Source organism: Eumetopias jubatus, unplaced genomic scaffold (genome assembly GCF_037043125.1).
Source record: "Eumetopias jubatus isolate StellerSeaLion01/CBP00866 unplaced genomic scaffold, mEumJub1_p1.0 scaffold_8, whole genome shotgun sequence".
Taxonomy (NCBI): domain Eukaryota; kingdom Metazoa; phylum Chordata; class Mammalia; order Carnivora; family Otariidae; genus Eumetopias; species Eumetopias jubatus.
Genome location: NW_028274814.1, coordinates 54,526,257 through 54,540,185, shown reverse-complemented (window position 1 = coordinate 54,540,185; position 13,929 = coordinate 54,526,257). Strand labels below are relative to the sequence as shown.

Sequence of the window (13,929 nt, the reverse complement as noted above, 5' to 3'; positions counted from 1 at the left end):
TTAAAAAAATGTATTCTATTGTGGTTACTCATAGGGACTTAGGAGATTCAGTGAGTGATAAGTGGCAGGTCAAGAGTCTAACCTAAATCTGTCAGATTCCAAAGCCTGTGCTGTCAATGATTCTAAGTCTCCAAGCTTATTGTTCTTCCTTTCCCATGTGGGAATCACTCAAGTTTCCATCTAGGACAGCATTATAATAACTTTAATGAACATGTGCTTTTTTTTCTCTACCTTCTATGGAGCTCAAAATGTAAGCATACTATAAGGTAAATTCCTTTGTCTTTACATTCCACAATCTCCCCACTAAGCTCTTACATACATATGCCATTTAATAGTGTCCAGAACCATACTGACTTGCTACAGTAATATTTGCCTATTAAATATTTTCCTAATTATAAATGACAACTAGTACAGGGCTCATTTATAACCATAAATGATGATAGTTGAAAATTATATATCTATATCTGTATCTATATCTATATCTATATATCTCCATGCTTTGAGTGTGATCTCATGGTCTCAATCAATGAAGCAAGTGCAAACAAACTGTACTTATCACCCCTAACCAGTGGGAATTTGAACAGCATACTGCAAACTCTCAATTGTATTCATCTGAGTTGTGTTTAATTTGCAATTATGTCTTTATTTTGCTATAGCTTCTTTTACGTCCATACATTTTTGTTTGGAAGAAAAGGTTTTTGACACAAACTGGCTAACAAAATGTAGTGCAACTGATATTGCAGGACCTGCCACAAAAAAACGGGGGAAGAGAATAATGCTGGATTTTAAAATGTGGGTTTTATGGTAGATCAAGGTATTTTCTAAGAAATGGTCAGAGAAAAAATGGTAAATATCATCATGGAATTAAGGATTGTGTTAATGGTTTGACATGGCAGAGGGTATCTTAAATACTCTCTTGCTTGGGAATAATGATTGAAATGGTGTTGGAAGCTAGAAGAAAATATGGCCACAGCAAAATCGTGACTGTAAGGGCTCTGACAAGGAAGGGAGAATATTGCCAGTATATGATGGCAAGAAAATATCCCCAGAAACACCAGTTCATTTTAATTAATTTGGCTCTCTAGTTTTTTGCACATAATCCTCTACCTCTTTACCCATCTTTTGAGATATAAGAATCATTGCTTTTTGCTGTATCTTACTTCTTAATTTCTGTTTTCCTTATACTAGGTCCCATTTCCATCAATTAAGTCCCTTTTCTTTTATATATTCAATATTCTCCACTCCAAAGATGCTTTTGTTTTTTCTTAAAATTTCTGTTTCTGTTTAATCTTCCAATAAAATCTCCCGTCATTTCATTCCCTTAAGATAGTATATTTTTAACCATCTCATTACTGCCAAACTTCTTTAAAAAGTAGATAACTTCTGTAAACCATTCTCAATCACTCTTTAATCTCTGCAAACTGACTTCTACTTCCAACACTTGGCAGGTCACAAACGGCCTCCTAATAGAGTTCTAACCATGAATCATCTAAATCTGAAAGGAAGGACACTCTAGAGCAATTTTGTCCTTGGAAATAAGGACAAGGGAATCATCTTCACTGAAGTGATAATTGAAGATTATGGAACACAGAATTCTTTGCTCAAAAAACGTAATTCTCTAAAGGATTCCATTTCCTCAGTCTTGGGGAAACTGTTCTCTTTGGATGAAAATGCCTTATCCTCACCCATCTCCTCCTCTTTATTTATCTAGATTTCATTATTCCCTAAATTTCTAGGAACAGCTTCTATTTTTTGTTGAAGTCATTCTTGATATATTCTTCAGATACACTATTTTGTTCTTTATAGCACATCTGTATTTACTAGTAAAACACTTATATAAAGTGGTGAAAGGATCACAGTTTTGGCGTAAAGATTATTTCAAAGTGAAAATATTTGAAATCTTATCTGAACTTTCTTTATCTGACTAAAGCAGAGACTCCCTAATACAGCTTCCATTAACTTCCTTCGGAGGGAATTTCCTGCAAATTCCAGGAAGGAGACAGACTGCCCATCCACTATCATGAATACATATATATAGTTCCTATTTTCCTATTGAAGTTCCAGGTGACACCCCCTGCACACACACACATATACTTTTATATTAAATTGGTATATAAACCTTTACCTCTGGGTATTCGACAAGTAACCCCTGCATGCATGTGTAAATAACTTTGCCTTTTCTCCTACTAATCTATTGTCAGCTAAGTCACAGCCACCACCCCACCCCCTTCAAATATAAGTGGATAGAGGAAATGTTTTCCTCCCAACAGTGGCATGTGCAGCTCTGTGTGTTTTCTTGAACGTGTCCTTTCTCCTCTGCTTCGTTCTCCTTCTTCCTCTGTACTTCACTCCTTCCTCCATCTCCACTTCCTCCTTCTCATAAACATTTTTAATATGCTTGAGAATAGACATCCTCTTTACTACTATACATCTCAAACACTAGACACAATGACCTAATCAATTTCCTGAAACTTCTCATAAAATTAAAAAATGACCTCCAACTCGCCACATTCAACAAAAGAACATCCAGAGAGAGAGGGAGAGATGTTGGAAATTAAATATTTTAAACTGGAAGAAGAGAAGTGGTTTCCCTAGTTCACAGTTATTCCCTCTTCTCCAGCAACTGAGGCCAATATGACAGAGATTGTGATTGGCTCAGGGTTCAACACCACTGATTTTGGCTTGGCAATCAGAATCCTGCTTTTAGAAATTTGGAATTAGATCTAATAGAGAGACTGAATTTTCTTTAGGGAGCTGGCCAAATAGCATTTAAGCTTGAGAGCTTGGCTTTCCATGTGTTCTGGAAAAGCAAGGGAAATAAGTCAGCAGAAAGCAAGGGAAACCTAAGAAATAGATATATAGAAGAGATGAGGTGAGATGCATACAGGAATTTTGGACTGTTTATTTCATCTGTGCCTTTAGTACATTCCTGAATCTGCTGAATTCTTACTCTTAAATTCTGTAAGAAATCTCTATATTCTTTTAGAGTGTTTTTTTCTTAAGGCAGCAGGAGTTGGTTTTTGTTAGTTTCAAACCAGATGGTCCTAACTAAATATTCCAACATAACATTGTTATGTTTGTAGCCATCTGCACTAACTCAGAATCTTGACTAGAGTAAGAAAGAAAAAATCAAAATAATAATTATGTTAATAACAATCGATGAAAAGAAAATATTTGTTGGCTCATTTTTTGTCAAGAAAAAACAGTTCATAGGTAGAAACTCATTTAGTAACAACTAATGTTTGAAGAACTATTATTGTTTTGCAAAATAGTTTACAATAACAGTGAAATAAAATATTAGACAACTTTAAAGAAATTCTAAAACTTTAGAAAAATAAGAATCATCTGATGAGTTTGATAAAATGCAGATTCCAGGTTCCAGGATCCATCCCCAGAGACTGATTCAATGGACCTATTGCCTAAGGCTCCTATAGTTTGTACAGTGGGAATAAAGACTATGTATAGTTGCCTGTTTTATGTCATAATTTATTCACATTTGAATGACATAGTTGTTTCTAATGGGTAGTATTGCCATTTTCATACATGTATATTCATTCATATTCATCCATATGCTTTATAATCTTTTTGAAATTAGGTTTTGTTTTTAATATGCTAAAAATTTATTATACTTGCCATCAACTATTTTATAGCAGGAAAGTAGTGTCCTGGGGTGAGCTATGTGAAGAGAGTTCTTAAAAACAATAGCTAAACAAATGTTAACAAGAGGTTTCCAGCTGTTTTCTTCTTAACTTCACTTCAGGGCAAAATACTAGCATTTAATAACATTTCTTGTAATGCTTTCAGTCTGTGGACTCAAGGCTATGCAGCTATACCAGCTTTATGTAGATTTTTATACTTATTTGCAAGGTTGCTTACCATATGGTGTAAAATGAAGTAGTTGCGTTGAGTTATCAATACAAATATTTATGTTAAACTTAGTATTAGAAAAGAGCTGATAGGGAAATGCTGTAGTAGTGCTCCAGATCTTCCCTGAATTGGAATTAATGTCAGCTGCATGATATGTTTCTCTTATTCTGAAAAATATATGGAAAATAATACTTAGGAGAAGATTATAAGAAATTTCATGCACAGTTTTGCTGTAGAAGATTTAAAATATGAAAACAATCAGTAGCTGATTTGTGGTACAGTGCTGTTAGTGAGGCCAGACTGGTAAAGATTACAATTATACCAAAACAACTGTAAAGGACCATTCTTTAGATTTCCCCAGGAGCATCTCATTTGAAGCAATTAAGAATACATTGTCATTCATTAGGCATGAAAATTCACTCTGAACAATGATTACTTCCTTCACTGACATTACTTTTGAAGCCTAAATGCCTCCCCTTGGTTTTTGATAAATTTCTCAAGCTGGAAGTCACCCATTTTGATTTAAGGATTTTTTAAAATAAATTACCTTGTGTCCAATTGGTAAATACCATTCTTGGCTGTAAATTTTTGGATTTTACACAAATCTCTGGATTTTGCATAAGTAATTTAGCCCAGAAGTCATTTGTACACACTGAACAATCCTTTATTGCTCAAATGAGTCAGAGAATTGCAAAATAGTTTATCCTTGGAGCCAGAAGCCTTGAGCTTGAATCCTGATTCTTCCAATTAGTAGTTTTATGGTCAGAGGCAAGTTATTTGACCAGTTCTTTGTTTGTACAAATGAAGATATTTGTATCTACTTCAAAGATTCATTGCAAGGATTAAAAGTGAAAAGGCATGCAAAAGATTCTTGTAGAATGTAAGCATATACCCATATGATGTACCATAGTTATCATTATATATTATTATAGCTGAATCCTTGTCGACCCATGTTATTGCCCACGTGTAGAATATAACATAAAATTATTTGCAACTTAGATGTTTTAAAATGCCTTTGATGATGAATATGAAATCATGGGGTTTTTTTTGTTGTTGTTGCTGTTAATTATGCAGACATCTAAATTTTGTAGTGCTAGTCCCAAAGAGAAAGTTATATGTTTTGTGTATAGAGGGTATACTATGCATTCTATGTAATGTATCGATATGAATTACATCCTTGGCATTCATTCTATTTGTGCAGCATTAAAGTAGTGCCAGGCTCACTGAAGTAGCTTAATCTCTATGCCCTTAAATTGTACAGAAACCTCCCCTCCTTGAGGGGCCTGACAAATGAAAAGTGCATGGCATGCATCAGAATCACCTTATTTTCTGAGTCCCATCCTCATCCTTGCTGATTCAATAGCTCTATGGAGGAATCTTCACATTTTCCCTACTAACAGCTTCCCAAGTAAGCCATTACTGCTGCTACTTCGGAACTACAGTTTGAGAACCCATTGTTTAGGATAAAGATTTGGGCCACTCTCCTTTGTTATACCTACGATAAAAGTCTAGACTCCAGTTCTGGTTGAGGGGCTTTATGATTTATCATTCACCGTATGATAGGATACTACTCCATGCATACATGATTTAAGCTTCTACTGTTTGGGAAAATTAAATTTAAAATGCAAATTAATGACTTATTCTCTCCTAAAATTTTGTTGAGTGTCTACTGTATTCAAAACTTTTCATATGCTATGCCATTTTATTACATTTTTAACAAAAGTATGACACATTCCTTGAAAGATGTGGCTTAAAAATATGTCAAAACAAGAAACCAAATCCAGCAAATTAGATAGCTTCTTTAAAGGGTGTATGACAGAAATATCAGTAACACTTTTAGGTACGGTTATTTAAATATTAGACAAAAAACCAGATGAAATTGGATACATCAATCCATTCTATTGTGACCCTCTTATGAAATTTGGCTTTCAAACTCAATTTGATCTTCCTTTAAATTAAGAGCCTTGGACAGTGCCTAGTACATAGATCCTCTGAAATAGTTGCTGTTGAATGAATAGTGTTTTTGTGTACAAAATAATTATGCATCTATAAATTTAATTATTTTATATATGAATATACATCAAAAAAGATTATTGAAAAGCAAGTGTGTGTGAATATAACCTATATCTTCCTTTCACTACTCTATAAAGTTTATTATTGTTTGTTTGTCTGTTTTAGTTTTCATGGTTACTTTGAAAAGAACCATTGAGAAAAATTACATTTAAAAATTCAGAAAATGCACCACGAGCTACTGACAAACCATTATGTAAAATATTTTGTGTCACTATTGCATCCACAAAGATTTCCTCTAAGAATATTACATTATGTTAAAAAAAAGTGATGGGAAGGTCTAGTAATAAGTGTTTTGTCAATGGATTTATACTGAGTGATATCTTGTGATATTAAGAGAGCTTTTTCTCATGCTTAGAGGGTAGAAATGATCACATCTTAGATTTAAAGTGTAAAGTTCCTGGCAGTGCTTGTCCATTTTTGACAGTGAGTAGTTTATTCTTAAAAGAATCAATATTGATGTCTTTAAAGATCCTAATTTAGATATCCAAAGAGTCATTTTAATTTTTTTCTGTGAACAAGTGAGACATTAATTAAATATTAAATATTTTCATGGATTTGAGGTCCTTGGTTTATTTGTTTGTTTGTTTTTTGTTTTTTATCTGTGTGCCTTTCAATTCTTCAATAGGGTTACAAGTTTTTTAGGGCAGAGACCTTGCTTTTCTGTTTGTTCTACATTTGAATATCTCTCATACATGGACTAGTTATTAGGCTTTCCAATAACCTTTTAAATTAATGATTAAATAAATGATTCCAGTCTTTAATCCCAAACTATCATTTAGTAGTAAGCTGCTATAGCTGATAAATAAATTGTAGTTCATTTATATGTGTATTTATTATTTTTAAAACAGCTATAAATAGATAAAAATCAAGAGAACAAAATGTAAATGCATTAATTTTTCAAAATTTTCAGGAACCTTAGCAATAGAAGAGATGGGGTTATATAAATTTTAACTGCTAATGAGAAACTGGTCTTAAAAAAAGACATCTATATTTATAAGTTCATTTTAAATGGGCAAAAAGAGTATCAGTGATGTTTTTGTAATATCCCCTAGTGAACAAATTTGTTTTTCAGTGGACAAACACCCATGCATTTGCTCATTTATTTTGGCAGTTCATTCGAGATAAGATTAAATTATTAAAAGGAGGACACTCTCACCATTTTAAATAGTATATCCCAAGTAAGAAGGATAAATCTATGCTATTTTGTGACAGAACCAGAGAAGTCAGTTAGTTATGTCATTAAATGAAAAATTAATTCACTGCTGACTAAATGATCAATAGATAGCAAGGGCAGGTATGAAATATGAAACATTTAGCTTTAACTAAATTTTCAAGAGAATAAAATTATTTGACTAAAAACAACAAAAACAATACCAGAAGTTAATGAACTAATTTGTCACAAATTTACATTTTTCATTATATTAAAATTATTTAAAAACCTTAACATTTTACATTCAAAATTAATCAGTGATGTTAAATTAAAATAGACAAATTTATGCTGGTACAGAAAGTTCAAAGTTTAATGAAATAGCAACACTCACGTTTTTACTTTGTCGCAGAAGGAGGCCAGAGTCTTATTACTGCCTTGAGGTACTTCAACTAGCTGAAGAGAACAACCTGTCAGCTTAAAATAAAAACTGTTAAATTAATATAGTTTGGTGTGGAGAAAACATTAATACAATTCTACAATTTTAATTTTGTTTTAAAGATTCTGTCGGGAAGGAAGATTTTCCTCTGCCCTATTGTCCTTCTAGCTGGACTTAGCATCAGATTGACAGGAGACAAAATAACAGGAGAAAATCAAATTTCACAGGCCTGAGTATGGGGAATCCACACAGAGAGGAGATTACAAAAACAATGAGGCAACCCCAAATTTTTGTGAGGTGAGGAGAGGGGTAGGGGCCTGAGGACACAAAGGGGAGGAAAGCCATTAGCAAGAAGGTGAAAGGAAATGTTTGAAAAGCAAGAGTTGCCCTATTATGCATGTAAGTTCCTTAGGTAAAGGGGAGTTTCTGTTATTAGCTGTCTTCCTGTTGCAGGCTCTGCTTTCCAAGGTAAATTCAAGCAGTTATGGGGGAAGTGGAGAGTTTTTCAGCATCTACTTGGTATTTATTACTTTTAACTTGATATAACTTTTATACCAAAGTGGCACAATTTGGGACATCTCATCTTGCATCACTTCAGTTCATTCTGTTTTTTATTTTTATTTTGGGGGGATTTTTTTAAGTGAAATAATGTGTATAGAAAATGTCTGACTCTTAAATATATAATTTAAGTTTGAGGAATGTAGACAACCATGCTATCAATATCACAATAAAAATATAGAACATTTCCATCACATGAGAAAGTGCCCCCATACCTCCTTCTGTTAAACTGTACATCCATTTGGTAACTACTGTTATTCAGATTGCTAACATTATAGATTAAGTCTATGTTCTCCTTTCTTTTTTTTTTCACTCAAATGATACATATTTTTAAATTTATCTGTGTTGCTACACATCAATAGTTCATTTTTTTATTGCCAATTAGTACTATTCTATTGATGACTATTTCACAATTTGTTTATCCATCTTCCTGTGGATGGGCATTTGAGTTGTTCATAGTTTTTATAAAGAAAACTATTAATTTTCATATACAAATATTTATGTGGACCTGTGTTTTATTTCTTATCAATAAATCCATAAATGGCTCAGTCAGAAGGTGAGTGTATGATTAACTTTAAAAGAAGTAATTTTTGCTTTGTGTGTATTGATGCTGTTATTAGGTACATAACACATTTAAGTTTATTGTATTTTCTGGATTGACCCTGCTGTCATTCTGAAATGATAATAATACAAATACTAATAATACTCTGCCTTGAACTGTGCTTTTCCTGCTATTAATAATCAGCTTTTTGTTTGCTGATTTAATATTATATCTTTTTATTTTTTATTTTCAACTTATTTGTGCCTTAAGTTTATCTCTTGTAGATAGTAATTAAATCTTTTTTTTTATCTAGTTTGTCAATTTCTCCTTTTTACTTGGAAAGTTTAGTCTATTTATATTTAGTATACTTATGGATATTGTTGGATTTAAGACTGCCATACTCATTTTTGTTTCTATTTGTTTCTATTCTGTTTTATTCTTCTATTTTTCCTTCCCTGCTTTTTTTTGGTTTATTTAATTTTTTTTTCATTTCATTTAATTCCTCTTTTGGAATTTTAGTTTTTCTTCTCAGTATTATTTTTCTAGTGGCTGTCTTAGCTTCGAAGTAACAATATGCATCCTTAATATATCACAGTGTACTTAGAATTCATACTGTACTACTGCATTTACAATGTAAGAATTCACAATAGCAAATAACATTTACCCTCCCATCCTTTATGCTATTGTTGTCATATATTTTTCATCTATCTATATATATATAATAACTCTCAATAAAATATGCTGTTGTTTTGCTTTACATAGCTATCAAAAATAGGTTTTCATAGTTACTAATATATTTACCACTTATACTGCTCTTTGTTCATTTCTTCTTTCTTTTTTTTTTAAGATTTTATTTACTTATTTGTCAGAGAGAGAGAGCACAAGCAGGGGAAGTGGCAGGCAGAGTAGGTAGAGGGAGAAGCAGGCTCCCCGCTGAGCAAGTAGCCCAATGCAGGACTTGATCCCAGGACCCTGGGATCATGACCTCAGCCAAAGGCAGATGCTTAACCAACTGAGCTACCTAGGCACCCCACTTTATTCATTTCTAGATTCCATCTGGTGTCATTTTCCTTGCATTCAAAGCACTTATTTAGTATTTTTGTGTGCATGTTAGCTGACTAATTTCTCTCAGCATTTGTTTACATATCTATTTCATTTTAAGTTTTGAAGTGTATACTCAATGGATACAAAAGTATGGTGATGTGTATATATATATATATATATGTATGTGTATATATATATGTATGTATATAAATAGATATTATCTATATATTATATAGGTATAGATATATGTCTTTTAAAATGTCATTCCATTGTTGTCTGGCTTCTATTGTTTCTGATAGAAATTTGCTTTGATTCAGATTGTTGTTCCACTGTGTGAAATCTGTTTTCCCTTGCTGCTGTCCTTTATGATTTTCTCTTTACCTTTTGTTCACAAATGTTTATGATTTGTCTTACATGTGGTTGTCTTTGTATTTATTCTGTTTGGGAATTGTTGAAATTCTTAGATCTGTAATCACTGGGTAATTTTCCATTTCAGGTATTAAATTTTCAGTACTAGAATTTTCATAGTCTTTATTTTTTTTTTTTTTGTAGTTTCTAACTTTCTCTTGAGATTCTTCATTGGTCTACTCATTATGTCCACCTTTTACTTCATCTACTTCAACATTCTTTTTATAACTACCTTAAAGTCTCTATCTGTTAATTTCAACATCTGGACTGTGTCAGAATCTCTTTGTATTGACTGGGTTATTTTCTTGATTTTGGGCAAAATTCCTTGCTTCTTTTACATATCTGTGTATTTATTATTATATGTTCAACATTATACATGACGCCTTATAAATTGTGTTGGTTTTTTTTACAATGTATATAATTTTCTCTGGCAGGCAGTAAGACCCTTTGGTCTCTTCAGCCTTTTTGTTAAGCCACATCTGTTTTGGTAGGTGCAGCATTCACTCTAGAGTATTTGTTTTATACTCTTAAGAGATAGCTTTGGGTAATCTCAGTTGGATGCCTGAAGTACTCAGCTCAGTGTCTTCTCTTGCTAGGTTAGAACTTCGGCACTGCATAACTTACACTTGTGTGTGGTGAACACACTTGCTTGGCCAAAAATCTACAGTAAATCTCATGCAGATTTCTGACTCCCACCCATTGCATAGCTGGAAATGTCCTCTGCTCTGTAATGCAGGCTCTGCCTTCTCAAGCTTAGTGATAATGTTGGTTAAATTGGGCTCTACTGTCCTGCTCTACTAGCAAGAAAGTGCCCCCAAGCTGAAAGGAGGATGATCATACAACACTGGGGTGTTTCCCTTCTCTCAAGGGTCATGTCCTATACTGCCTTCTGTTCAGTGCCTGAAATCAGGAGTTTAGTACTTGTTATTCTGCTCTGATCAGAAAGAGATGTCCCTAAAATTCATTGACTTTTAATGCAGAGCAGTTGAGTTGCTACCTCCTCTGCATATGCTTCAGACAGAATTAGGTATTTCTTCTCCTGTGGACTCATTCTGTTATTTTACTTTGTTGCCATTATTTGTTGACAAGTTAATTTGAACAATATGCTATTTCTGAATCAAGTATCATGTCTTTTCTTTGCATTCATTATGCCTAGTATATCATGTTATTTTAAGAATATGATAGTTGTTGAATAAATGAGGAATTCTTTTGCTTCACCCTGTAAATTGCAGCTGCAATAATGTTTTTTTCTTTTTTCTTTCTTTCTTTCTTTCTTTTTTTTTTTACTGTTTACTTCTAGTTTCACTTGTGTCTGGACTCAGGGTAAGCAGAGAAATATTCAAATATTATACAAGAAACTCTATGGTGACTAAATTGATTGGAGAACTACTGATGAAACCATTAAGATGAATTGTACATGATTGCTTAATTTCCTACTCTTGGAATGATCCCAATAGAAGATGCCAGCCAACAGTATAATTTAGGAGCCTCTGGGCAAAAGGACATTTTTCCTACCATAATGACATAAAGTTTTAATTTATGACAGTATGACTCAAAATATAAATCTAATGAGATATATGTATGTTTCTGTGTGTACATAATAACAATAAGAATCAAAAGTACTTTCATCAAAACCTCCAATTATGACATTTTTATCCAATAAAATGTAAGGACTATAACATTTTATTTAGTTTTGACCAAACTGGACCTTTAAAAATGATATAATTTTTTTCTTTCTTCAGAAAAAAAATCATTAATTTAGGAACACAGAATTTGTGAATAATAAATTATTTTTTCACAAATAATATTAATACATTTTCCTATTTAAGATTAGTGACTCTCATTACTAAATTAATCCAGTACATTATTGGATGATTCTTTCAGATTCTTTTTTTTTTTAAGTCAACATATATAATACATACCTCTCTATTCTTTAGCCATGTATTTTCCCAGGTCCTGGGTAAAGAAGAACCTTCAAAAGGCATCAGAGAATGTTCCACAATGTCCATATTTCTGCCTCTTTTATTCTCTTCTTTTGGCATGAAGTCAGTTGAAAAGGATGGATATATAGAAGGGATGCTACTTTCAAATCCTATGTGGTAGTTATGATTTTCATTTTCTAATTCTCTCTGTGAATTAATTTTATCCAAACTAGTGGATGATGAAGCTAAAATATTGAATCTGTAATCATCAACACCATGATGTTTTCCTGTGGGGTTTCCCCAAGAGCTTCCTTTGTTCGTGTTTTCAGGATTTGGTAGCACAGAGCTCCTAAAGCCAATTACTGGTGTTTTCCTAACTTGGTGACAGGAGAGTTCTGAGCTTTTAGAAGTTAATTCATTCAAGGATATTTGGTGTGTTTCATCTAACGAATGTGTTCTTGAGTCCCCGCTTGGTGCACTGGGAACAAAAACAGTGTTTTCTTCATTTTCACTCTGATAGAGCGGAATGTTATTACTGATCTCATCTACTAGCTGATCAAAACCCAGGCTGACTGGGCTAGGGAAAAGGAACTGATTTACAGAGTGAAATTCTTGGTGCTCATGCTGCTCTTGATGTGATTCACTGGTATTTAGATCTGTTTTCCAACAATATGCCATTTTTTTATTTTATGTAAATGAGAGGGTTGATTCTGCTCCAGCATATATACCTGATGATATTATAAAAGAGGATAGGAATTTTCCTAGAGAAAACATAAAAAGAAACAAAAAATTCTTTGATTATGAAATAAAAGAACTTGCAAAAAACAATACGATGAGTAAATATATAACAATTGTTTTGAAGCTTCTTCTTAACAAATAAAATTATTCATGAATAATCTAAAACTCCATCGGGGCTCACAACATTAAAGTCTGTAGGGGGAGTATTGACTTTGGATTTGTGAAACTCCTATAAGAGAAAAATAAGTCCACCTGAATTATGACAGGAATTTCATGAATCAATCAAAAGTCAAAATTCCCCTTTGAACTCCTTTTCCTATTGAAGATCCACTTGCCTCCACTTATCATCTCCCTCTGAATTCAACTATCTGTAAGAATGCTAGCATGTTAAAATCTTCTATTAGCTAAACAGTCTCTTTATCAGCAATTACTCCATTCCTAGACATAGTCTTAACTTTTTTCTCCTTGCCATAACCCCATAACCAATTTTCTTTAAGTTGGCTAGACCCTTTCTTCCCCTTCCCAAAACTCTTTAAACAATTGCAAACTTCTTCTTTTTTAAGATTTTATTTATTTATTTGACAGAAAGAGACGCAGTGAGAGAGGGAACACAAGCAGGGGGAGTGGGAGAGGGAGAACCAGGCAGACTTCCCGCTGAGCAAGGAGCCTGATGTGGGGCTCTATCCCAGGACCCTGGGACCATGACCTGAGCTGAAGGCAGACTGAGCCACCCAGGCGCCCCAACAATTGCAAACTTCTTTCATTATTTCTCCAAAATGACTTTCATTAGGTTCACAAATGAGCTTCATGTCAGTAAATTCTGTTGACATTCATCAGTTTCTTTTTTTTATTTAAAGATTTTATTTATTTATTTGATGGTAGGCAGGAGGAGCTGCAGGCAGAGGGAGAGGGCGAAGCAGGCTCCCCACTGAGCAGGGAATCCTTTCTGGGGCTCCATCCCAGGACACTAGGATCATGACCTGAGCCAAAGACAGGCCCTTACTGGACTGAGCCACCCAGTCACTCCAATATTCATCAGTTTCTATTTTACTCTATCTCTCTACAATCCTTATTCCATTCACCATACTTCTCATTTTAAAATTTTTTGCTTTCTTAGTTTGACTCTCTGTGATATTGTACTCTCTGAGTCCTTCTTTGTTTATTCTTTCTCAAAAACTCCTTTGCTTATTAC

At 33.3% G+C, this 13,929-nt stretch overlaps 1 protein-coding gene across 1 annotated transcript in view; it reads right to left on the bottom strand.

Annotated features, from left to right (window-relative positions):
• PIK3C2G (phosphatidylinositol-4-phosphate 3-kinase catalytic subunit type 2 gamma) overlaps positions 1-12,677 on the bottom strand; it is a 344,412-nt gene extending 331,735 nt beyond the window's left edge. The window contains 3 exon segments of the mRNA XM_088025563.1: positions 3,877-4,034; positions 7,482-7,564; positions 12,000-12,677. Coding sequence (XP_087881689.1) covers positions 3,877-4,034; positions 7,482-7,564; positions 12,000-12,677 — 919 coding nt within the window.
• Positions 12,678-13,929: the final 1,252 nt, after the last annotated feature.